At 33.1% G+C, this 27,256-nt stretch overlaps 1 protein-coding gene across 7 annotated transcripts in view; it reads right to left on the reverse strand.

Moving 5' to 3' along the window:
- robo3 (roundabout, axon guidance receptor, homolog 3 (Drosophila)) overlaps window positions 1–27,256 on the reverse strand; it is a 265,569-nt gene that overhangs the window by 2,015 nt on the left and 236,298 nt on the right. For 4 of the 7 annotated variants that reach the window (XM_005172638.5, XM_005172636.5, NM_131482.3 and 1 more), the window contains 14 exons: window positions 25,994–26,115; window positions 25,687–25,903; window positions 23,680–23,804; window positions 22,544–22,721; window positions 19,720–19,947; window positions 18,561–18,600; window positions 18,322–18,461; window positions 15,194–15,469; window positions 12,914–13,058; window positions 6,882–7,103; window positions 4,586–4,770; window positions 4,278–4,382; window positions 4,028–4,201; window positions 2,413–2,555 (listed from right to left, as the gene is read on the reverse strand). In XM_005172638.5, the coding sequence (XP_005172695.1) occupies window positions 2,413–2,555; window positions 4,028–4,201; window positions 4,278–4,382; window positions 4,586–4,770; window positions 6,882–7,103; window positions 12,914–13,058; window positions 15,194–15,469; window positions 18,322–18,461; window positions 18,561–18,600; window positions 19,720–19,947; window positions 22,544–22,721; window positions 23,680–23,804; window positions 25,687–25,903; window positions 25,994–26,115 (2,300 nt within the window). The remainder of the gene's footprint in view (window positions 1–2,412; window positions 2,556–4,027; window positions 4,202–4,277; window positions 4,383–4,585; window positions 4,771–6,881; window positions 7,104–12,913; window positions 13,059–15,193; window positions 15,470–18,321; window positions 18,462–18,560; window positions 18,601–19,719; window positions 19,948–22,543; window positions 22,722–23,679; window positions 23,805–25,686; window positions 25,904–25,993; window positions 26,116–27,256) is intronic. The other 3 variants (XM_005172637.5, NM_001328416.1, XM_073913514.1) reach the window with 1 other exon arrangement.

Here is a 27,256-nt window from a genome sequence, read left to right on the forward strand (position 1 = left end):
TAACCACGTGAAACCCAAGACTCCCTCCCCGGGGAACGTAGAGTCCTCTTTTATGAGTCTGTCTTTTATGTTTCACAGAGGGGGGAAACCTGAGAGCGGGACACACATCTGAGGAGACTTCTCAGACCATATGGAGACAGCTCAGTTTCACACAACTATTCATGTCTATAGAGATTGAAAAGTGTTTTCAAGTGATTCGTCCCATGCAACAGGTTTAATCTAATGAAATTTGACTAAATTGATGTGTTATATTTTGATGTGCTACATTTGACTAATTGATGAGTTACAAATGTTGAAAAACCAAACACTTTAACATGTTTGTTGTAGTTGTTTTGAGTTGTTAAAGTCATGGCATTAACATTCCATGGTATCAGAAGTCACAGTTCTGATTTTACCATGGTAAAAATACAATGTACATTGAAAAAAAAAAAAAATTAATAATATCAAGGCGAGGGCAAGGCGAGGGCAACGCAGTGGCGCAGTAGGTAGTGCTGTCGCCTCACAGCAAGAAGGTTGCTGTTTCGAGCCTCAGCTGGGTCAGTTGGCATTTCTGTGTGGAGTTTGTATGTTCTCCCCACCCTTGTGTGGGTTTCCTCCGCGTGCTCCGGTTTCCCCCACAAGTCCAAACACATGCGGTATAGGTGAACTAAATAGTTCGTAGTGTATGAGTGTGGATGGATGGATGGATGGATGAATGGATGGATGGAAGCATGGATGGATACAACTGTATCCATGTATCCATGTAACTGTATACAACTGTATTTTCACAAAATAATGCTTGATCTATTATTATTATTATTATTATTATTATTATTATTATTATTATTATTATTATTATTATTTACTAAAAGCAATACTTCTATAATCCCATAACAGGAAAACTAATTAATACTAATGATAATATTAAAGTAATTACAAACCTTAAAACAAACACCAAATAATTTCCATCTATTATTATTATTATTATTATTATTATTCATTTATACATTAATTTTTAATTTACTAAGCAGACTAAGCAGAAAAAAAGAACGAATGAATATTATTCATTCATTTGCTTGTAGGCTTAGTCCCTTTATTAATCCAGGGTCGCCACAGCGGAATGAACCGGCAACTTATCCAGCAAGTTTTTACGCAGCGGATGCCCTTCCAGCCGCAACCCATCTCTGGGAAGCATCCACACACACCGGGGAAACCGGAGCACCCAGAGGAAACCCACGCGAAGGCAGGGAGAAATTGCAAACTCCACACAGAAACGCCAACTGAGCCAAGGCTCGAACCATCGACCCAGGGACCTTCTTGCTGTGAGGCGGCAGCACTACCTACTGCGCCAATGCTTCGTCCCATGAATATTATTATTATTCATATTATTATTAATAATAATAATTGCAAGCACTACTATTTATTATTTATTTTTAAAATAATATTAATAGCAAGCAATACTTCCATCAATTAATGCTAAACTAATATTTGTAATACTGTGGACAGTTCACAAAAATATATAACTGTTACATCTTTTTAATTCTATAGTAGCTAAATTTTTAATTTAAGAGCTTTGAAGGGGTCTCATGCAGTTTAGAGCTTGATTTTCTATCTCTAAAACTCGGTTATATGTGATCGGCCAAGTGTTTGGATTGGAGAAAATCCACTTTGCTGACAGATCAGTGTGTTATAGCATCAGTTCACTGAGCGCTGGGGAAATGAACTTCAGAAAGAGAGTCTGATTGCTGGCTAGAATTGTTAGGCTTCCTTCGCTCTACAGAAATTTCATACTGTATTCTGTGCCCAGCAGCCAGATGGACTGGTTCAGTCTAGACTCATCCACACTTACTCAACTCTGTCTCACCAACGAAAGAGTGTTAAGAAAAGATAAAGCTGTGCACATGTTTGCGGGCCGGTGCTTGACTAAGCTCAGCTAATGTTTAGGATTTGAGATTAGAGTCAGGATTTGGGAGGATTTGAGGGCAAATACTACATTGTGTTAATCAGTATTTTTTGTCTTGAATTACTTTAAAAATATCCAAGAATGGCAACACGGTGGCTCAGTGGTTAGCACTGTCATCTCACAGCAAGAAGGTCGCTGATTCAAGTCCCGGCTTGGTCAGTTGGCGTTTCTGAGTTTGCTTGTTCTCCTGTGTTGGCGTGGGTTTTCTGCGGGTGCTCTGATTTCCCCCACAGACATGCGCTACAGGTGAATTACATGAACTAAATTGGCTGTAGTGTATGTGTGTCAATGAGTGTGTATGGATGTTTCCCAATGCTGGGTTGCAACTGGAAGGGCATCCACTGTGTAAAACATATGTTGGATAAGTTGGCGGTTCATTCCGCTGTGGCGACCCCTGATGAATAAAGGGACTAAGCCGAAGGAAAACAAATGAAAAGGCTGGGGTTTTCTGCAATATTACTTGGTCTTACATCATTTCTCTTCCTGCCCGTTCCTTGCCCTCGCGACCCCGTTGACCCTCGTGATGATGAACTTCCTGTTGTGGAGCAATTGCTGGACATCTGACCTCGGGACAGGAAGTTAGGCTTGTTGTAAGGAATTAAATCGTCATCTGCTGCGAGCCACAAAAACAAACCATAAAGTTGTGGGTCAATAAAAGTGTATTGATACAATATAACTTTAATTAACTGCTCATCAAGAAACTGCAATGACTAAGACTGAAATAGAACCCTATACATATATACAGCTATGTAAAAAAGAAACAAATAAAAGACCACTGGATAATGAAAGGTTTCTCTTGGTGTGTTTGAGTTGATAATTAAATTAAATACATTTAAAATATTAATATATTGTGGTCATACTTTATTTGGATGGTACGGTGATGAATTTAAGTTATACTGCATCTACATGCTAACTAATTCTCATTAGATTATAAGTAGACTGTTAGGTTGGGGTTAAGGTTAGTGTAAATTGACTTGTACTTGCAAAGTTCCTTAAAGTTAGTTAAATGTCTGTTGAATATATATATATATATATATATATATATATATATATATATATATATATATATATATATATATATATATATATATATATATATAAAGTTGAAGTCAGAATTATTAGCCCCCTTTAAGCTATATTGGTTTTCCAATAGTCTACAAAACAAACCATCGTTATACAATAACGATGCGTGTGTGTGTGTGTATATGTGCTCAAATATGTTGAATGTATAGCATGTAGAGTATTTAGAATAGCTACATTTTGTGCAAGTATTTTATTCCAGCCAAACAAACAAAAAATAAAGACTTTTTGCTGAAATGTTACATTATTTCCTATTATATGTTTTTTCTGCAAAAAGTTTTTTGTTTGTTTGGCTGGAATAAAAAAAAATCTGCACACAATCTAGCTGTTCTAAATATTCTATGTTACACATTCAACATATTTGAACACATTATCATAGTAAAAAAAGCACTTATGGTTGCTAAAAAAATTCCAGCCAAGCAAACAAAAAAAGAAAGACTTTTTCTAGAAAAACTCTATATTCTTTCAGTTGGCTACAAAAACCACAGCTGTCCAAATGACTTGCCTAATTAAACAAACTTGCCTAGTTAACATAATTAACCCAGGTAAGCCTGTAAATAGTGCTTTAAGCTGAATACTAATAACTAGATAAATATTATGTACTCTCATCATGGACAACAGAAACGAGTTATCAGAAATGTGTTATTAAAAACGATTATGTTGCTGAAAAAAAATCATTACTTAATCATTACTTACGAAATATTTGAAATACAATAAAAAATGTACAGCAGGGCTAATAATGTAGTCTTTTAGTTATGCATAATGAAATAGAGCATTCTAAACCAGTGTTTCCCAACCCTGTTCCTTAAGGCACACCAACAGTACACATAATCAACCTCTTCCTAATCAAACAAACCTGAATCAACTCATCAGAACATCAGAAGAGACTCCAAATCCTGAAATGAATGGGTCAGATATGAAAGACATTCAAAATAAGTACTGTTGGTGTGCCTTCAGGAATAGGGTTGGGTCAGCTCTAAACAACAGATTGAGACATTCTCTAACCGTCTATCCGTCTATGGGCCGAGTTTTTCCGGTTGGGTGTGCTCTGCTCTCTCCTCTCCATGGACGAATTGGAGCTGCCGGCTCTCTCGAGGGACGTCTGCCCGCATTCGAAGCCCCCTACATGAGCGCAATTATCCTGGTCTTCGGGTGGAGGCTCTGGTGGAGGAGGCAGATCTGCAGAGATGTGTCCGGCATGTTAAATGGGCAGGACTTAAATGATTAACTAACTGCACTCTGGTCAGTAACTCACCGCCCTGCAGTATATCTCTCCGGTATTGAGCGCTCTTGGAAGCTTTCTTCTTCACCTTGGATTTCTGCCCAGACGATGTGTGGTCTGCGGAGGGCCTCGCTCGACCTGAGAGAGTGGATGCGACATGACAATGAAGAACCCATAACAAAAACTAGCTAATCTTAATATTCTGTAATCTGTAATGTTATACACTCAACATATTTGAACTCATTAATGTTTAAAACATATGAAAATTTGTCGGTATAATGTATGCAGGTGTAAAGCATAGACCTCTGTAGCACATATCTGTATACTGAGATAAAACACACCTGGTGTGGTGTTGCTGATGTTCTCTACACTTTGTGCAGCTCCTTGGCTCAGGTCTCGTTTATGAGCTGAACGGTGTGGCACAGTGTTGTCAGGACACTCCTGATTGGCTGACAGGTTTGGGTTGGATTGGGTTAGAGGTGGGCTTGGTGCTCGTGGCACAGGCACTGGTCCACACGGCAACCGGCTGTCAATGACAAATACGCTGGGTTAGTTGGAACAAAGTTCGACAGCATGAAATACGATCAGAAAACATGCCTCATTCAATGGATCTCTTTGTTTTAGCCCAGATCTGCAGTTTCAGTGCCAACAAGGCATATGAAGCCTATTATATGTGCTCATATTAAGTAAAATACAGTAGGCCAAAATCAGCACTCTGTAAAAGTAAATGATCTTTCCAAACTTGGCTCAACTGCAGTCTAGCAGGAAGCTTAATGAGAGTCTGGATATTTGCTTTGTGCCATGATCATCTACAAAAAATGCAGACCTGCAGAGGAATAAATAATTCATAAAACATGTTTTCTCCTGGAGGAATGAACAATAACACCTTAAAAACTCCCCTAAGAGAGTGAAAACAAATAAAGATGCCGGAGAACAATGTCATTCATTTAATTACGATATGAATTACAGTACATTTTAGACGTGATGCAGACTGTAAGAAAATAAAAAAATTAAAATTAATTAACAATTTCCGTATTTTGTGATTGACAAGTGTTTTCTCTTTATTTGCGGTTGTGAATTGCATTATGGGATGTTGATCTCTGCTCAACTTTTGATGTTAAAAATTCAACTCTACAGTTTAACAAAGTGACTTCTATTGACATTTTAGTAGTTATAGCACAATGCATAAGAAATCATATATAAAAAAATAGCCTGTAAAAGGACAGAAAATGCACTGGCTGTTTATTACAAGGTTTTTGTAGCATAATATACAACACAAACCCAGAAAATATATCACATTAAATTGTAAATAAAAGTTTTTTGAACTTTTCAAGGTTAAAACTTGTTGGAAGAAAGATCAAGGTGCCATAATGCAATTCAAAAGCATACATAAATTAGCAAAAATATACAGAAAAAAGCTGATTTAAAAAAATATATATATATTCATTGGGTTTTGTTTGAACTACAGAACAAAATACATAAAAATAAAAAATGCATAAAAATTAAAAAGACAAATGGTTAAAAATGTGAACATGAATATGTAAATAAATTCCATAAATTCAAATAATAACAGAACATAATTAAAAAAAATCATAACAATATTCAGTGTATTTTTGAATCTTGCATTTCACAGCTTTCCAGTCTTACTCATTAAACAACTTTGTAAATTGTTGCTGAAATGTAAGACATCTGAACAATCAGTAAGACACCAACAAGGGTTTGAAAGCTCAAACATCAAAAAATGTTGCATAGTCCACCTGGTTCAAAAAGGGTCCATATTTTATAAAAATCTTGTAATTTCCCTTTAACAGTGTATGTCAGCTTCTCCAGAGCAAGACTGCTAGCTTTAATACACTGGCCACAGAATGGCCTTTAAGTTATTTTCTAATTTAAAGCAATAATACACTTTGCTTGGAGTAAACTAAAATCTAATAGTTTGCGTTTGCTTGTGTTCAGATGCAGGTTTTCAGGGAATATATGAAATAAAAATTATTATAACCAAATGCATATTTTCTTCAATTAATGTACCAATCATGATAAGAACCTCTTTCCAAAATGTTTGGATCTGATTGCACTCCCATACACAATGATAAAGGGTACCCACTTCTTTATTGCATTTTGTACAACTATCAGGAACATTTGGGTTAAATCTATGCAGTCTAGCTGGTGTCCTGTAGGTTTGAAGGAGCCATTTATATTGCAGTAATTTACAACTTGTGTTAATACTATTATTTAGGGCAAATAAACAAGAATCTATCCATTCTTCTTCAGATATGTCTTCTTGAAAATCATTTTTTCATGTTGATAAGTAGGATAAAGAGTTATATTTTGATCCCTCTAAGAGTATATTATAAAACATTGATTCCTCTTAAATGTGTTAGAGTGTGATCTTTTATGACAGACAATGATATCTTTGAATGCGTTTTAATTTCTTATTGTATAAAACTTCTTACCTGTAGATATTTAAAAAAATGTTTCTGGGGGATATCAAATTTTCTCACCAGTTGTTGGAACAAGCGCATTGCATCTTTTTTGTATAAGGAAAACTAATTTACGGATATTTTTTAAAACTAAAAATAAAAGTGGAGCAATCTCAAACTTTCTAAAAACACAAAGGGACCAAATAAAAAGTCTCACCGTGTCATGTGTGGTTGTTCGAGCTGGTGTAAGCGTGGTATATCGTGGAAGTGTCCATCGTCTCGGGGAGAAGGGGTTAAGGTGGCGGTGGACTGGTGGCTGTAGGACGTAGTGGGTGAAGAAGCTTCTCCTCTTGGTGGTGGAACTGGACCGTCCTCCACCATGCCGTCCATGAGATAAGACCGCTCGGGAAGAGGAGGACACCACTCTTCCTCATCAGACCTGTGCATGGAGAAGTGTTTCAATATTATTGCCAGGTCTATAAATAAAGCCAGATGCAATCCAAATAGAAGCCATTGATTGATTGATTGATTTTTTTTTATTGATTTTTTTTTTTTATCAGGATCCCCATTAGCCACTACCAAGGTAGTGGCTATTCTTCCTGGGGTCCATCGAACATTACACAAAATTACATTAATACACAACAACAAAGACTAATAAAAACATTAAAATACAAAATTCATACATAACATCCAAATCAACAATCCACTTAATATTGTTCCATTAAATATTTTTTAAATTATTTTTTAAACCTCATTTTACTTGTTACAAAGCATGTAATGTCTGATGGCAATTCAATCAATCAATTGATTGATTGATTGATTAATTAATTGGACTTCTTATGAAATCTTAAAATACTGTAGGGTTGTTAACAATATATAAGTGTAAAATTACCTACTAAAATAATGAAAAATGCATCCTTGTAAATCCAGCAGAACTGAACTAAACTGAACTTGAACCCTGAAAACCGGACTGACACAGTTTCAATTTACTAGAACTTATATGTTAAGCTGCTTTGACAAAATATACATAAATATATAAATAAACATGAATTTAATTGATTGGCTGTGATGTAAATAAAAGCTACTGTCTTTTTATAAAGTATAAAATTTACTGTTTTAATAGGGAAAATATTTGTTTATAGGCATGGAAAATGTATTATTATAAATACACTAAATGCTCTGTTGTGTTATGATAAGATTTCTGAAAAATTATAAAAGCATTATACAATATTTATGTTTTCAGTATGTTTTTATTTTATTTAAATTAAAAAATAATTTTAAAAAATGCAAAAAATAAAATTTAAAAAATAAAATAAAGACAAACATTTGTATTTTATTATAAAATTAAATTAAATAATAAAAATGTAAACTGACTTTTTTTTGGTAAAAACTTGGATAAAATGAGTTTAATTAAGGGAAAACTAATTTGTATATTCCATACAGTACACTGTTTTATACATACCTACAGTGCTCATCATATATAAGTACACCCCTCACAAATATATATATTTTAAATTCATATTCTTAATAGGAAACTATACAATATTATATTTGGCATTAGATTATTCAGTACTGAAGCCAAATCTGAAGCTTATCAAACAAAATAACTTACGATAACGTTCTAAAAACTAGTACACTTAAATTTATATGCTATAGAAAAATATTAAATACAAATTTCAAAAATCAAGAGAAGCAAAATAATTGGAAATATTTAGTTGAAATTTTGTAGGGTGTAATTTTTTGGCAACATTTTGCTAGAATTTAATTGTATTATTATTTTATTTCTAAATAGGTCTGGTGACTAAAATATTCTTTTAGAATAAATGTATCTATTTAATGAATCTGTTTTGTTTAAATCCACCAAAATACATTGCCTATATTGACTGAGAAATGTTGTTTCTCATGTTATTCCTAAAATAAGCCTGCAAACAATAAAACAAACAAATGCATAAGTACTAAAAAGCACAAAATTCCTCATAAAACTAAATTCTTATCAAGTAGCCAATCAGCATATTAAAATCATTTCTGAAAGATCAAGACTAAAGAACTTAGGCTGGAAATTCAGCTTTGCAATCACAGGAATTAATTACATTTTAAACTAGATTATTAAAGAAATGTGTTATTTTTAAAAAGTTAAAGCATTTGACAAATTATTACATTTTTATTGTAACAAATTTTCCTTTGTGAGAATAAACACACATACAAACACACAAATTAGTAACTTTTTTGTACATTTAGCATTTCCTTCATTTCATAAAATAATTATCACATAAAACTGACAAACAGAACAACAGCAATCAATCAAACTGTCAAGCACGAGCATAATCCAGCAACAATTCTTCACCTTCACCTTCAGATTGACAGAATAAGTGACTTAAATCCTGCTCTATAACTAAATTCCCTCATTTTCAGCAGAAGGTTAAGTAACTCCTTCGCTGAATCAATCACTCCACACTCATTATGATCGCCTGCTGCAGTAATCACCGGGTCAATGCAACCGGTGGCATATCGATCCTGTCAAACCAGACAGATAACAATATGCATGAACTTTCAGCTCCAATCCCAGCAAGAGCGATGGAAAATCAGTTAAACGCCGTGGCATTTTGACTGACACCGACTCCACGTTTCGCCTTGAGCATTTTGAGGGCAAACTGCTGAGCTGAATGACACTCTCGGTTTACTTCATACGTGGCAGCTCTTGCTGAGTTATTATTAAGATTACAGTCATAATGCGGTAACACTCTCGCCTTCGGGCTGGGAAAAGGTTAACCTTGTGACCACGAGTTCATCACACCATAGTTAGGAAGATCCAGACCACAATGGAAAAAAGTGAAACAATTCAAAGTATATTTTTATATTCAATTAAGTGGAAAAAATTTGGTTTCTGTTTTAAACAGTTTTATTTAATTTGCCTTAAAGCAATAAACAAACCTTCTTAAAAATTAAAAGTAGGGCTGTGCAATTAATCTAAAATGAATCGCAACCGCAATTTGAAATGTTGCAATTAGTTAATAGCAAGAGGCTGCGATATAAAATGTATTATTTAATTTCCCCCACCAAAGCGAGTAAGCACACTTTCGTTCACAACCAAACTGTGTGGAACACCCACAGTAAAAAAAAAGAAAAGAAAAAAACAGGAACAGACAAGTGGGATAATGGTGTCTGCTGCTTCAGAAGCACTAAAAGACAAATTAATTTTAAAGAAAAACAGCATTATGGGAATATTTTGGTTTTAAAGTCACAGACAATGAACAAAAACAGGTAATTTTTAAGAGCTGTCGCAGAATTGTTGCAACAACTTGCAATAACAGATTATTGAGCTAAATCTTGACTACAAAATTTAATCGCGAATCAAATTGCAATATTTGTCAAAAAAATCGCAAATAGATATTTTGCCCAAATTACACAGCCCTAATTAAAAGCATTAGTTTTTTCTCGAAGAAGTATATAACAAAAAAAATTTGTAAAATTTTACATTTTAATCAAAGTAATTCAATTCATAATTCAATTCTAAATTTATAGATTTAGCTTTAATAACTTACAATAATTATTTTATTTTGGTCGAAAGTAAAACTATACTTCGTAAAATGATATATATCCAAAACAAAAGTCTACATTTTACCAAAGTAAAAAAATGTAATAAAATAAAACAGTGATCCATATAGCAAACAATATTTTACGTTTTTCTTTACCACATTAAATATTTTGCATATTAAATATTTAGATTCAATTTCATTTTAAAGTTTGAACCAAAGTTAAATTATGGTGCTTTCACACCTAGACCTTTGTTTCAAAACCTGGCACATTTCCCTAATTCATTTGGCATATGTGAAATCAGCAATCGCACTCTGATCCGCGCTAAAGATTGTTGCTAGATCAAATATGGTTGCGGCCGGAAGTTAACGAAAATGATTTATATAATTTACTAAATATGGCATTAATTGTATTTTATTAACGTCTACCCCTACCCCAACCCTAAACCCAACTATCACAGTAACGTAAAAACAGTAGTTGTACCTAGGCTAGTATTATTTATGTTATCTATTAAACTACCCAATAAATTGTATTTTTTAACATCTACCCCTACCCTAACCCTAAACCTAATCGTCACAGTACTGTAAAAATATTAATTATTGTTATACAGTGTCATAAAAAATGATGCTATGCTGATGTGCATATCGCATTTCTGGCCGACCATGTTTCCTACCTAGACTTTACCGTTTTTCGCTATTTTGGTTCATTTAGAAACTTTGCAGAGTAAAAGCAAACCAAGAACAAAGTGCAACATTATAAAAATTATAATCCCTGTTTCGGAACAAAATAACCGATCTACAGATGTGAAAGCACCCTTATACTACACATTTTAGCTGTAACAAATTGCATTCATACTTAAAGTTGATTCAAGGTTTATTTTTTTCAGTTTAGTGCTTTGAATAACGTTTAATGCTTGGAGGAAGAAACTTGAGAAGAGTTGAAGCTGTCACTGACTAATGTGCTTAAGCTATGTCAAGGTTATCTGATTCACAGATCTCAGGGCTGGTTAACCGCTGCGGCTAATGTGACTAGCCCTTGTTAGTGTAGCCATTGGGCTGAAATGGCGGCAGAAAGCAATAAGAGCGTCTCTATCCGTCATTGCCTGTGGCCAGGGCACTACGAGGCTAAAGCTGACCGTGCGCTTCGCTAACAAGGAGCTAATGCGATCCAGACCATAATTCAGTCAGGCCGTCATGAGGAAACAGGCCAGACTCAAGGGTAGCATATCTGTAACTTTGTTAGCTTCTATATACAGGCTTGTCGACAGCAATCACACTGCTCTTGAACTGTGAATTTTGAGAGTTTTTCCTGGAACAATCAGCAAAACTTTGTCTAGAAGCCTGAGCGAGGCCATGATCTCTGCTCTCAGCAGGCTGCAAATTGGTAAAAGATGTCGGCAGGTGGACATGGAAATTAAGTTGTAAAGTGAAATGATTTGTGGAACGGGTGTGTGAGAACTCAGTGACTCAAACTGTAATAAGATTGAGTACTAAAGAACTGAACTGGACTATTTTATTTATTTATAGTATATTTTTATAGCATATATATACAGTATGGCTGCGGTTGAATAAAAGTAACCTTAAGTCAGAATTTGCCAGGGGTATGAATAATTTGGGGATTGACAATGTATATGTAATAAATTTTTTATATTTCCTTTTAATTAAAACAAATATTAACAATATATATATATATATATATATATATATATATATATATATATATATATATATATATATATATATATATATATATATATTCACAAAAATAAAAACGGAACTTTTGAGCATAAAAGTAAAACCAAAATATTAATATAACTGTTACATTCACCACCAATCTAGCTACAGCGGATCACTGGAGAACTACAAATCTGCCACAAAATGGACTACAACTCCTGTCATGAACCTCACACACACCTGTTCCGCTTGTCCCTGATGACATACACATACAAACACACAGCTGAAGCTCATCATTGATTCATTACCTGGACTGTAAAGACACCTTTCATTTCCACACACATGGCTGAGTCTTGTTAATCTGTCAACATTACGAAGCCTTTACTTTATCTTGTTTTTCCCATGCCATGTTTCTTTACCCTCGCTTTGTTTATTGTTTATGCTGTTAGCCGCCTGGACCGATCTATTTGCCTGTGGCCAGATATGGCCTGTATGATACTGTTTGCTCCTTTGTTTGACTGTTGCATGCCTACTGTTCTTAATAAATACTGCATGTGAATCCTCAACCCCGTTGTCACTATCGTATGTCACAATAAGTGTACATAAATACTACAATAATATGTTTTTTCAATACTATTTCTGTTGAAACTATTAAAGCCCTAAAATACTTCAAACTAATTTGTAGAAAAAACTGATAGGATGTAATTTTGGAAAAAATCTGGCTAATACGAAATCTAAAATCACTAAAACTAAAATAAAACTAACTGGTAAATGATCTTGACAGGTATACATGGAAATGAAGTAAAAAATTTTGAAATTGTTTCCTCTGCTAAAGTTCCAGTGACTGGACCGATATTTTCTTGTCATTCAGCCCTGCTATAACTGAATAACAACTGAAGGTTTCTGTTATGGGAGTTTAAATAGCATGTCAAATCAACATTGGTATCACAATACAAGTTTTGTTTGTTATGTAATGCTAAAGAGTGGCTTGTCCAGCTGGCACAGCACTGAAGCGAATCTCAAGGCTTTAAGTCAACTTTACCCCATGTCTTGTATTAGTTCGTTATCATCCTCCTCGTCACACTGCTCCAGATCTCCAGAGATGGGTGGAGGCGGCAGCGCATCCATCCAGTTGAGAGATGGGGTTTTCACCGGCTTCCCCATCAACTTCTGCTTTGGTTGTTTTACTGTAAGAAAGAAAAGATGTAGTGAATAACAAAAACTTTGTTGTCATAAACATTTGAAATAATGCTAAAATTAAATAAAATTATTGGTTGAAAAACTAATGAAAATATAAGAAACAGAAATGTCTTTGTTACAATATTTTTTTATATATATTTTCTTACATTCAAGATTGTTTTATTCCTCTTTTTATTAAAAGGTAATAAAATATGACCCTTTTTAATTGAGATGAAGTACTAAAATGAGTAAAACTGAAATAAAAAGAATTGATTAAATAGAAATATTTTTATAAATCATTTTTAATAATTAAGACTTTAACATTTTTATTAAATTAAATATCCTTATAAAATCTATTAAGTTGCAGCATTTTCATCCAATGAGTGAAAGGGAACAAAATCATCACTTCCTGATAAACTTGTGATAAATATCAAAGAGAAAAACTGAATTTGTTGCGGGACAAGCTCCATAAGTCTTTTAGCTTATTTAATAAATCAATAAAAGAGTTTAGTTTAACAGAGAGAAGACTTTTTCAACAGATTTCTAATGCTGTCCATTGTACCCATTTTATCAAGATGGACAAAAAGAGTAAGAAAGAGTAATAAAGCAAAAGGGCTAGTGAATAACAAGAACTGTGTTGTTATAGATTACGCTAAATATTGCTAAAATTAAATATAATTATTGGTTGAAAAACTAATGAAAATATAAGAAACCGAAATGTTTTGTTACGTTTGATATTTTTCTTTTTTATATTTTCTTACATTCAAGATAATTTTGTTACCTTTTTATTAAAATGAGTAAAACTGAAATAAATTGAATTAATGAAATATAAATATTTTATTACCAAATTTTTAAAAATAACTTAGAATTTTAAGAATTTTGTTTTATATTCAATCAAATGTACTTTATTATATATTATATAAATATATTTCAATATATAATTCCTGAAACTAAAATAAATACATAATTGTGAAAATAACTCTGAATCCAATTTACAGTAATTCATTTTCCTTCGGCTTAGTTTCTTTATTCATCAGGAGTCCCCACAGTGGAATGAACTGCCAACTTATCCAGCATATGTTTTACACAGCTGATGAGTCAAAGAGAGCAAAACCTGATAAACTAGTGCTAAAAAGAAAAGCAGAATTCGCTTAAGGAGAAGTGTCGTAGTTCTTTCAATTAATTAACCATAATCAGACTGGAGATTTTCAATACCAGAAGATAGACTATTGAAACATAATCAAGCCGAGAAAGTACAGAGCAAACCCCAGAGCAATCTGAAGTCTCCTCCGGACAATCTGAAGTGTCTTTTGTTCTGTGTTCCTTCCCCGCTTCTGTGTGTTTTCGTTTTTGACCATCTTAGAATTGTTTTACTAAGAGGTCTGAGAGGATTTCATGTTATTCTTGGCCCTGTCTACTGCAACACAAGCAGCTGTTTTCACACTACAGTTTTCTTTACATTGATGCAACCTCTCAGTGTTTACATACATTGTCATAATGGTCCATTCATTTGATAACATGTCACTTACTCTCCTGAAATACGCTTTACATATTCACTTATTCTCCAGCATAGCTTCTCATCTGTTGCTCCTGCTCTACTGCTGGTTTACTCAGGTCTTAACCTGGCTTATGCACACTTACCTGGTTTAATGCACACTACTGCATCATTCTTCAGAAGCCTTATACCTTATTTAATAAATGACCTGCGCCTCAGAGGACAAAGCCGATACGTAAAATTCTGGAGGTACTAATATAATAATAATACTTAAATCGTTAAGGCATTTTAGAATGACCAAAACAACATACCAGGTGTTTTACCCGCCGTCCCAAGTTTTGTTTAGTAGAGAGATTTTTCCTAATGCTGTCAATCTCTCTTATAAATGTATATATTTTTAATGTGCATACTGGAATTTATTCAGTAAAAGTGTTTCCATCACAGTTTATGTGCATTTTTTCTTATTGAATAAAAATTGTATGCGCCTTTTTCAAAATTTATGCGCATCTTGGCATTTCCATCAAGCACTTTTTTAAGAAAAAATCCAAAATGCGTATAAAACAGGTGAATGAAAACATAGCTACTGCTTTTACCCAGGCAAATCACTGGTATCAGCACAGAAAGGAATGAATAAGACGGAACCGCTACCGTTCTCAGTCTTGGATCGGTCTGGCTGGGCATACTGAGCATTGGAGGTTCCCGGCTGCGTCATCCAGTGGCTGCCATCTTGCTCAGGGCTGCAGGGCGCCTGGTTGGTGAAAGGCATAATGGGAGTGCTGGCGTAGGGTGTGGTGTGCTGAGAATACTGAGCGGTAAAACTGCGTAAGTCTTCGCTGGTGGGGTCGATGGTGCTGTAGATCGGCCCCTCGTTGGAGTCTGCGCTGTACTTCTCATTTTGATTGAGGTAATTAGAGATTCCCGCCTCTGAGAAAGAGATGGGAGATTAATTACAGTTTCATTCAGAAGATGGAAAGTTAGCGTTAAATTAATTAGGATGAAACACCGCAGGCATAAACACTGTCTGTCTTTTCATGCACTCGCCAATTTCGAGATTTTTGGGCTTCTTTTCGTTATGTGATTTTCAGGGTAATATAATGAAAACATTCAAAATATATGTGTAAGTGTTTCTTTAATCACACTGTATTGCTTTGTGTCAATTTCAATTATGATACATATTTTTAAGAGGCAGTTTTTTTCTCTACTTTTCACTACTATTAATCACCTGTTTCTAAATGGTCTGTCTCTAAAAGTGAGGGAGACATTTCCATCCCATTCCCCCTGGTTGCTATGCCCCTGCTTGCAGTACAGATGTGCCCACTGAGAATTCACGTTTCTTCACACGTTGTGCGAGACACAGCTCGCTGCAGAGCCATTTGAGCAGAGCTTAGCTCCAGCGAGGGGGAGCATGAGCTCTCGCTCCTCCTCCTATAAGCTGTTTTAATGCGTACACCCACCCCACCCCTAACCCTAACCCCAGTGACATCACTCGTAGAAGAAGTGCAAGAAAGGAGGAGCGAGAGCTCAAGCTCCCCCTCGCTGGAGCTCAGCTCTGCCCAAATGGCTCTGCAGTGAGCACCACTTGCGCTGTGCTGGAATTTGTCATGCGCTGTCCTGCAATATCCACTAGGTGGCGCAAGGAACGACGACTTTTCAATGTCGGGCCAATGCTAGCGGACACGCCCCAAATCAAACCATTGTTAGCCTACTAAGGTCGCAAGTTCCATCATTATAATAAATAAATATAAGGGAAAGGAGAAAAAACATAGCTACTGGTCAGTTTAAGATATTCCTTAAAATACCTTATAGGCTAGGGGTCTTTTTTTATTAAGATCGGCCTTATGCTTGCCTTTTAAATTTAAAGGTGATACATTAAATAATAAAGTTGTTTGAATTTAATAAAGGATATTCCTTTGCTGCATCCTCCTTGATGTTCCAATAATGCATAATAATCTTTATACCACATTAAAGACACAGCACTTTCAGTTCTTGAGAGTTGTTGTCACACAAAGATGTGTTTGTGCGTGAAACATGCGCATTTAGATGCATGTGTGTGAGACTGGGCAAAAGAGCAGCTGGGTTTCTTTCTTTATTTATTTTGGAGATAATGAAAACATATCTGTGTTCAAATATGAATACAATTGAAAGACATGAAACTTTATGGTAACACTTTATTTTGATGGTCCGTTTGTTGAATTTAGGTAACATTGCATCTACATGCCAACTAATTCTCATTAAATTATAAGCAGACAGTTAGGTTGGGTTTAGGGTTAGGATTAGGAATGGTGTAAATTGATATTTATTTGCAAGGTTTCTTATAGTCCGTTAAATGTCTGTTGTAGGAGCATATCAGCAGATATTAAGCAGACAGTCTACTAATACTCAAACTTACATCAAATACAAATTACATCTTCACTTTTGTAGGCTCAACACAACAGTGTCAGATAAAATAGCCTAAGCTATATTAAAATCATTTAAAGAATTACAATATCAGATATAATAATACATACACCAAAACTGCACAACGTATTTAGTATTTCATACTTGTATCCTAAAGATTTTCACATACTGTAGGGATTTGTTCAAATGTGATTTGACTGATAAAAAATAACATCCCTTTTTCCCATGGTTAACAGCATTTTCTGAATTTTGGAGTGATAAAATGAGATTCTCCCAAATTCTATATAAAAACCAACACAGGCTCATTCTGAAAACGTAGTACCGTGGACGTTTCTGGAGACTGCGAATTATGTAGCTGGAGGTATGCATGGCTGCATTTAATTTTTAAACATGTGACTCTAAAATGAGATGAACATTAAACAAGAATTCTGAACCTGATTTCATCCAGAGTTTACCTTTTTTCAGTAGAAATGTGTGTTAATTGGTGCATGGTTTACATAACATTTTAGAAAACTTGTAGTATCTATATACAGAGTGCAAATTACAGGGGGGTATGGGGGGATTGACCCCCCTAATTAAGGCTTGATCCCCCATAAAGGACATTAAAACAAGATGTATCGGGGGGGGGGGGGGGGTCTCTTTGCATGTAAAAAAAGTTCACTCTGATTTGTATTTTAAACAATAATTTAAATCGTAGATATTCATTTGACCACACTTTAACAGTTCATACTACTGTAAAGGCATAATCGCACCAATCATGCCAGAATAAAAAAAAGTCATTCAACAGTCTGAAACCAGCAGTTTAAGAGTTCAAAAGACTCTCTTCACAAGACTTAAAATAGGTGTTTGTTTTTACATAAAGCCTTAAAGTAAAATCAAATTAGATGCATAGTTTGTATAATAAAGTAAGCCAAATTCAGGCCAGAACACTCTAAATAGTCTATCCCACAAACCAATTTCAAAAGAAGCGACTATGCAGTCTACAGTGTTCATTTGTGAATCCTAAAACTCCACATTTATAATCCTGTTAGTTGCTGATATTATCTTCAGCAAGAGAAAACGCTGATGGTGGATGGCTGCTTCTCACTTAGAGCTGTTTAAGCTAATGAGGGAGAGATCGTCACTAAGGGGTGGGGCTTTCCCCCCTTTCATGACACATACAAAGGGAGAATGTCAATCAAAGTGTTTCTGCAGAATGTTTTTTATGAATTGTGATCATAAAAAATTGAAATAAATAATTTCTAGCATTAGAAGCGGGTAATATTTACACACTGTTGCCACACAACTGTGGTCAAACCCCTTATAAAAGGGATTTTTGCATAATAAGTCCTCTTTAAACAGTACAGTCAGTGGTGTTACTCTATAAAATCAAGTCTTACCGTTATAGTATCTCTCCGGTGTTTCGTGTTTAGATGTACAGCAGTTCACTGAGTCTTTCCCGTTGTGCACAAGATTGGTAGTAGGCCAAGAATCAGCCAGCCATGGATAATTTCCCATGTTAGCACCCAGCATACCAGGCCTACAGATAGATCCAAAAATATCCGTGAGAACAGACTATTCTCAAATCAATTTATTTATGCTTTAAATCAATGCTTGAGGGGCTAAAAGTGTAGTTTACCTTCCGTTAAGTCCAGAACTTTCACCATGTGGAAAACCAACTGTAAAAATGAAAATGCAATTAAATACAGGTACAAATCTATATGGATAAATGTGTTTATGATTGATGAATAAAAGTAGACCTATGCTGTTTAATCAAATGATGAAGTTGAAAATATAAATGAAATTCCATTACAACAATGTACTTTATTAAATTTTTTTAACATTTTCTAATGTCTCGTTATTAATTCATTTTATTTAAACTTGTTTTGTTACACATGTTATATGTACTTACTATAATAACTACAAATAATTATGCTAAAATTAAAGTGTAACATTCATTTAATTTTTTAAAAATAAAATAAAATTAAATCAAATAAAAAATAAATATCTATGCTGTAACAGACACAAAAAGTGTAAACTTCATTTAATAAAATAAAATAAATAAAAAATGAAATTAAACATAGAAAATAAAATAAATAAAATAGCTACCCAGAAACAAAAGTGTAATTTTCATTTAATAAAAAACAAAACAAAACAAAGCAAAATAGCCAGACTGTTAAAAAAGACACAAAAAGTTTAACCTTCATTTAATTTAAAAAATAAATAAATAAAATTTACATAAAACTAAATAAAATAAATATAACAAATAAAATAAATAAATAAATAAAAATAAAATAAATAAAGGATTTTAAATGAATAAATAAATAAAATAGCTACACTGTAACAAAGAAATAAAAAAGTGTAAACTTCACAAAAAACAGCTACACTGTTAAAAGGACACAAAAAGTATAATCTTCAATAAATTTTAATAAAATAAAATAAAATAAAATAAAATAAAATAAAATAAAATAAAATAAAATTAAAAAAAAAAAAACAAATAGCTACGCTGTAACAAACTTAATTTAATAAAATAAAATAAATAAAAATAAAATAAATAAAACACAAAAAATAAAATAAATAGCTATGCTGTAACAAAGACACCAAAAAAGTGTAAACTTCTTTTAATAAACAAAACAAGCAAAGCAAAGCAAAGCATAGCATAGCAAAGCAAAGCAAAGCAAAGCAAAGCAAAGCAAAGCAAAAACTTATATAAAGTTTTTGCCTTTTCAATAAACTACAATAAAAATATATAAGTTCCAGCAATGGAATGCATATAACTAAAATATCTACACGCATACCTGCCGGTGTGTATGCAAATGACGCAGTGTAATGGCTGAGTTCTTTTCTCTTCTTGCGTCGGCAGTAGATCCACACGCTGAATCCCATCAGGATTACCCAGCATGCTCCGCCAATGCCTGCGATGAAGGCAGGCTGCTTCACCACGTCTGTGATCTGCTCCGCCAGACTTACATTCTCCTCAGATTCACTGCCTCCACCTGTGACTGTGGGCTGCTCTGCCGGCAATTCTGGAGAAAAACAGACAGAGAGAGAGAGAGAGAGAGAGAGAGAGAGATCAAAGTGTTACTCACACAGAATGTCTTAATAGGACTCAGCTTATTGGAAAGATTTAAGCAATTTAGTCTCATAGCGGGACTTTAAAAAGCAATCAAAGAGAATTGACACATTTCTTTGTATTTGGAGTCTAATCCTTTCAGTTTGAAAGTCCCAGCAGCTTTTTTTTGGCAAGCGCTCACAGATAAGAACATTTTTATATATTTTATATTTTCATGTAAATATTTAGAAGTGTATGCTTCATCGATTGAGATTTTTTTTCAGGTGATGTTGCGTTTTGTCTTTTTATTTGATTTATTTTTACATTTAAGCCTGATTAGTTGTTATATATAGAAAGAAAGTGAGCTCAAAGTGTTACTTAGACTATTTTAATAGGACTGAGGCTATTGGAAAGATTTAAACAATTTATGTCGAGTTCAGACTGCATGATTTTTAAAGTAGTCGTGTCACAGATGTTTTCACACTGCATGAATATTGCTCTGTCTGTGTTGTGTTTACACTGCAAAATGGATCTGCGACGGGAGGTTTACACTGCATGACTTTACAATTGGAGGACTCGCTGACAACTTCGTCTCGGTCCGCAAACTACATCTCACAACCAAACACACGCGAGAAGTGACATGGAGACAATGTGAGGTCATGTACTATATTTTTAGTTTTTAACTACATACCGAGAAAGAAGCCTTTAGTGGGGTAGAAAATGTACTTATTTTGCTCAACTGGACTTTAAAAATTTGGGGAATTAAAAATTTCTCTCAAGTCTTTTTCTTTTTGGACCTGGTTGTAGCATTGCTCAGATGACAGGTCAAACAGACATGGGTGCTCCTGCCAAATTTACACTAGTTTTTTCTTCCATTTCCAAATAGATTGAAAATAAGCACTTTTAACTTCTCCCTCAACGTCCCGCTGGCCTGCAGATACCCATACTAGCGGATGGTGCTCTCTCACTGCCTGTAGGTAAAGGCTGATGGCAATGGCCGGTTATCAGCGACTCATTGGCGATTCTCTCAGATCTTATAAGATTCAAAATAATAAATTAATTAATTAATTAAAAAAATAAAAAATAAAAAAATAAATAAAATTACAAAAATAAAATAAAATAAAATAAATAAAATAAATAAAATAAATAAAATAATAATAAATTGTATTTGCAATGTGCTTTTCTTAAACTCAAAGCGCTACAAGGCAGAATACAGGCAATACAAGGCGAGCAAAACAGCGCAACAATAAAAGATGCAATAAAACAATAAAAATATAAACTATAAGATAGAATAAAAAGTTAAGAAAATGATCATCCTAAGTTAAAAGCAATGCTAAAACGGTGAGTCTTAAGAAGTTTCTTAAAAAGGCAGCATTCCTAATGCTAATGGGAAGTGCATTCAACAGCTTAGTTGCAGTGTATGAGAAAGCCTCCCCACCCATGGTCTTGAGTTTACATCGTGGCTGATACAAGGTAAGTCCCGATGCAGAACGAAGACTGCAGGCTGGGGTGGCGAGGGTCACCAGGTCACAGATGTAACTGGGTGCTAACCCATGCACTGATTGAAAGTTAAAATCAAGGTCTTAAAATCAATCCGTGGTTTAATAGGAAGCCAATGTAATTGTAGAAGCACAGGAGTAATATGGTGGCGTGATGATGTGTGTGTCAGAACCCGTGCAGCGTAATTTTGTATATATTGTAGTAAATAAATAAAATGCTGCTCTCTCATTGGCTGTAGGTAAACGTCAATGTTATTTTCAATCAGTTCTCATTTCACATGACATGACTTGAATCGCAGACAGGTCCAGATATTTAGCAAGCCAAATATCTCACAGGTTTCGGCGACTCATCTGCGATTCTCTCAGATTGCATCTTTGATAATTCACACTGTGTGGTTATTACTCGCGTAACTGAGCACCGATTTGCCTGTAATTCCAGGCATTTGTCGATTTCTCAAAATCTGTCAAAATCAGGACTAAAATCATGCAGTGTGAACTCGTCATAAAGCTCAAAGCAGGAATGTTAAAAAGCAATGATATAAAACGTACACTTTTTTTTGTATTTCAGCTCCACAAGTCTTTAATTCTTTTATTCTGAAATGTAAGGCTGTTGTTTTAGCAAGCACTTACTAATAAGAATGTTTTTATATTTTATACTTTCATTTCTAGGTGTATATTACATTTGTATTGTAACATTTGATCAGTAGTACAATTTAGTGAATGTTGTTATGTCACTTAAACATTACTTTTTTAACTTCATTTATTTTTATATTTATGATGTAGTTTGTCTATATACTGTACCAATGTATTGTATAGCTATACAGTTTTACTTTTGTTAAAGTTGTTGTTTATGTAAATATTACATACACAACCAAAGTGTATGTATGTGTGTATATTACTCAGAATGCCATACTAAACCTCAGCCTTTTGAAAAGTATTAAGAAATTTAGTCTCAAAGCGAGACTTTAACTGTTAAACAAAGGGAATTTTTACAATATCATGTATTTGGACACCTCTATTCTATTTCTTTCCTTCAGAAAGTCAGAGTTGGTTTATTGCTTAATCACTCACTGATAAGAACAGATACGGGTTGGCTGTGTTTGCCCACTCCTGCACTGGTCACTGCTGCCACCTCCACCTGGTACAGGACGCCAGGCAGCAGACCCTTCAGTACAGTGCTTAACACACTGCCGTCCACCGTCTGATTGATGTTGTAGCGTGTCTGAGAATCATTGCCCAGACACCAAACCTGAAATCACATCAATAACAACATCTGAAGTAAACATTTGATCATTAAATCATTAAAGTGGATGATATTTCACCCTAAAAAACAACTAAAGACAAGAAAAATATATTGCAGCTTATTTTGAATAATGAATTAGTTAAGATTTTGTACATCTAAAACTGATTGAGATATTTATTTATTTGAGTTTTATTGACTTTTTTTTGGGATATTTAATATTATTTTCTGCATTTATTCTGTTGAATTATTAAACTTAATTAGTAGTACCAATTAAAAGTACTTTATAGGCTAGGCACTTTAATTTTAAATTATAACATATACAGAGTGTATATATATATATATATATATATATATATATATATATATATATATATATATATATATATATATATAAAATATATATATAAATATATATATATATATATATATATATATATATATATATATATATATATATATATATATATATATATATATAACAATTATTTAAAATATTATATATTTTTATATATTCACAATATGCTTCCTAATTTATATATAATTGAGTTTATAATTTTTTGTTATTATTTTGTTTTTACATTTTTGTCTTTAATTTTGTCTTATTTTAAAGTAAATCAAAATTTTAAAAAACTAAATTTTCTTTTTAAATTTAATTTAAAAATATATAAAATAAACAGGCCAAATATTACAGCTAATATTAATAGCCTAAATTTCATTGATAATTGAATTGTCTATATATAACAAAATATGCATAACTTATCATTTGCTCCATATTTTTTCATGTATGAATTTATAGTTATAATACATTTTTATATCAGTTTTACTTATTTTTAAGTTAACCTAAATAAAAACTAAATAAATAAATTTAAAAAATTATATATATAATGTACCTGGTCAGGGCATGTGTTATGTGTTATATTGTGTTGGCTGTAAGACTGTATGTTGCATGTATGTGAATTGTCACCTTGTACTCCTGAATGACTCCATTCTGCATGTCTGTGGGTGGAGGCTGCCATGAAACACTGATGCTAGAGCTGTTACTGAGCTTCACTGTGGCCACATTCACAGCTCGAGGAGGAGCACTCGGCACTGCAACACAATTACAACTCCATTACAACCACAAGCTGAACGCTGCATCTGCATTAGCACCCTTTCCTTAATTCTGTTTGCAAGACTGAAGCGATTCATCTTCATATTGCATACAGCGGAATAGAACTGAGTCGCCCGGGTTGAATGAACTCAAATTGAATCGATTAGAGTGGAATTAAAATGAAGTGCATCAAATGGAAACTCAAAGAGCAACAGAGATGTATCTCTCACCCTGCTCTGGCATGCAAAATGTCTGTGTTAAAGTAACATCTTGTTAAAGTAGGGTCGAATTTTCAGCAGGTTAGCAACGACAGAACTTTTTCATTACACAGTTTTTATAGTAGCATGACTATATGTAAAAGTATTTTGTTTTACTTGCATTATTTAATGTTGATTTAAATGTTTATTATTATGTATGTTTATTTTGTACAAAGATAGTTATGATTACAAAAATTATTTAAGTAACATGGATTTTTAAAAAACAAAATTATACAAAAAATTATTAATTGACTTCGGCTGGGTCACCACAGCGGAATGAACCGCCAACTACTCTGACATGTGTTTTACGCTGTGAATGCCCTTTCAAGCCGCAACTCAGCAAGGAACATTATTTGATTTTTTATATAATATTTGTAATAATATTATTAATATAAGTAATATTTATTTCACATAAAGTGGAGTCAGCTCGAGTTGAATGAACTGAAATTGAACTGATCTGAGTGGAGTTAAATTGATTTGCACGAATGGAAAGTGAAAGATCAATGGACTTTTTTTTACAAAAGAAAAAAATAAAACAACTGAATAAAAAAACAGTTGAAGTCAGAATTATTAGCCTTCCTGAATTTAATATCCCCCGTTTTTTTTTAAGCAATCGTATTTTGAATTTAAATAGTTTCGTTCTCTCCAGTTTACATTAGTTTACATTTACATTTGAATAGCTAAAATGAGAAGTTTCAGCCTTTAAATTGCAATTAATCGTGATTATTAGAAAAAAAAAGGCAATTAATTTTTTTTTTTCATTGATTGATGGCACTAATATATATTCTGCATGTATATGTTATGGTAATATGTTGTGCATGCAAAAATATGTTTATTTAAATTATAATATATGTGTGCATGATCACGAGTAATGCAAAAACATTGATTACCTTCAATATAGATACAAAATATGTAAAAATATTTTACTTAATTTAAGTACATATATTATATTTACAATATTATATTTGTAAAAGCAATGTAGTTTTACGTTCTGGCATTTTTTCGTGCCTGCATCAATTTCTGTTAGTTCCAATTAAATGGGTATTTATTTTGCATAAAGATAATTAATGCCTTTTTAAAAGTCTCAATAAAATATTGAACAATCTTGTAATTAAATATAATCATATTGAAATACACACATACACATTTTAATATATTTTGTTTGCATTCTTTACAGCTGAATAGAACAGCATGGACTCAAACTGAATTGAATAAAAATATGAAAATATTTAAATTTATTTTTAAAAAGCAAAATAACTTCCAATAAAAACTGTGTACATTTAATTTTCATAAAGATAATTAACAAATCGTTTTGTATTAAATATAATTGAAAAAAAAATTTATATATATATATATATATATATATACAGTATATATATAATTAGAAGAGTAATTCAGTGATACTTTCTTAAAAATACATTAAATCATTTGCAAAAAAAAAAAAAAAAAATAGAGCAGAGAAAACAGTTTCTCTAACAGCTAATCTCCATTATCCCTCCATAATTAGATTTCCCAGATTGAAGTGATTCATCTTCATAATACACACATTGAAGCAGAGTAGAGTTGAATGATCTGGAATTGAACCAATAAACTGAAGTGAATGAAACAGAAATCTCTCTCTCACCCTCCTCTGGCGTGCGGAGTGTCTGCGATCGGCTGTCCAGGCCCTGAAACTCGTTAAAGTAGGGTCGTATTTTAATCTCGTACTCGGTGCCTTTGAGCAGGTTAGCGATGACGGCGCTACGCTCTGTTGCACCCTTCACTTCCTGCTGGGACCAGGAACCGCCGACAGGCCGATAAAGCAGCCGATAACCCTGGATGTACTGCGACTGACGGTCCACCTGGCGTACAGGACAGAGGAATGAAGGAATGAGATAACGAGAAGTGCAAGGGAATCAGAAGAGCCGATGCGGAGGACAGATTTGACTCACGTTCCAGCTGATCTTCACACTGGAGGCCGTCAACAGCACGGGTTCGTGAAGCTGTACAGACATTTCTCCCAGCTCCCTCTGCACCTGACGATGGTCAACACCCTGACCTGTGGGACTCACATCTGCGGGAATAATGGGATAAGAGGGGATAAAAGCTGTTAAAAATGTTAATAATGCATCATATTTAATCTCAAATACAAACAAACATAAAAAATATTATATACAGTTGATGTCAAAATGATTCGCCCTCCTGGAAATTTCCCAAATCATTTCCCAAATGATGTTTAACAAAGCAAGGAATCTCACAGTATTTCTTACAATATTTTTTCTTCTGGAGAATGTCTTATTTGTTTTATTTCAGCTAGAGGAAATTTTATTTAAAATAAAGGGTTTTTAAAGGATTTTATTTAAAACCATTTTAAGGTCAATATTATTTGCCCTCTTAAGCAATATTATAATTTTTTTATTATTTCTGACTTCAACTGTATATAATTTATGCATTGTGACATGATTTAATGTTCAAAAAAATATTCTCATCATTTTAATTAATTAGTTAAATGAAATAGTTCTCATTAATACAAAATAAAATAACTATGTATCAATAAATGTTATTGTATTTATAAATTCAATATTCAATTTAATGTTATTTCATATCTACACCTTTCATATATGTAATATGGAAAATAACTCCTCTTAATATCAAACCTTTATTTTTAAATCGCACATGTAACTATATATCACGTAATTTTCTTATTCTTATACATATTAGGTTATATGGATTTTAATTACAATAAAAATGTGGATATTTGTGTTGTATTATTTTGATATTATTACTAATTACAAATATAAGCATTGTAAACATATTATTGTACATGGGGAAAAGATGCAGAAAAATATTGTAGTTATAAACACTGTAAAAAATGCTGAGTATCTTCATGTTGCTTTAAAACAAATCAAAGGTAACTTATGAATAGTTTTTACAAATTCAGCTAATTTTCAATAAGTAGTTTAAACAAGAAGCAAAAATAACCTTTTGATTGTATTTAATAATATTTATTAATAACAAAAATAATAATATTTTTTTAATACAGTAGTTTTTTTTTTGTTGTGATTACTTAAAATAAAACTGACATTTGAAAAAAAAAATTAAAAGACATACCAGAATTTATTAGATACAATAGAATATTTTTCTTCTGAATTTAGTCTAAACTGTGTTTTCAGGGTTCGATCCAATCCACACTTAATGCAATTGATTTTCACATA

Source organism: Danio rerio, chromosome 10 (assembly GCF_049306965.1).
Source record: "Danio rerio strain Tuebingen ecotype United States chromosome 10, GRCz12tu, whole genome shotgun sequence".
NCBI lineage: Eukaryota > Metazoa > Chordata > Actinopteri > Cypriniformes > Danionidae > Danio > Danio rerio.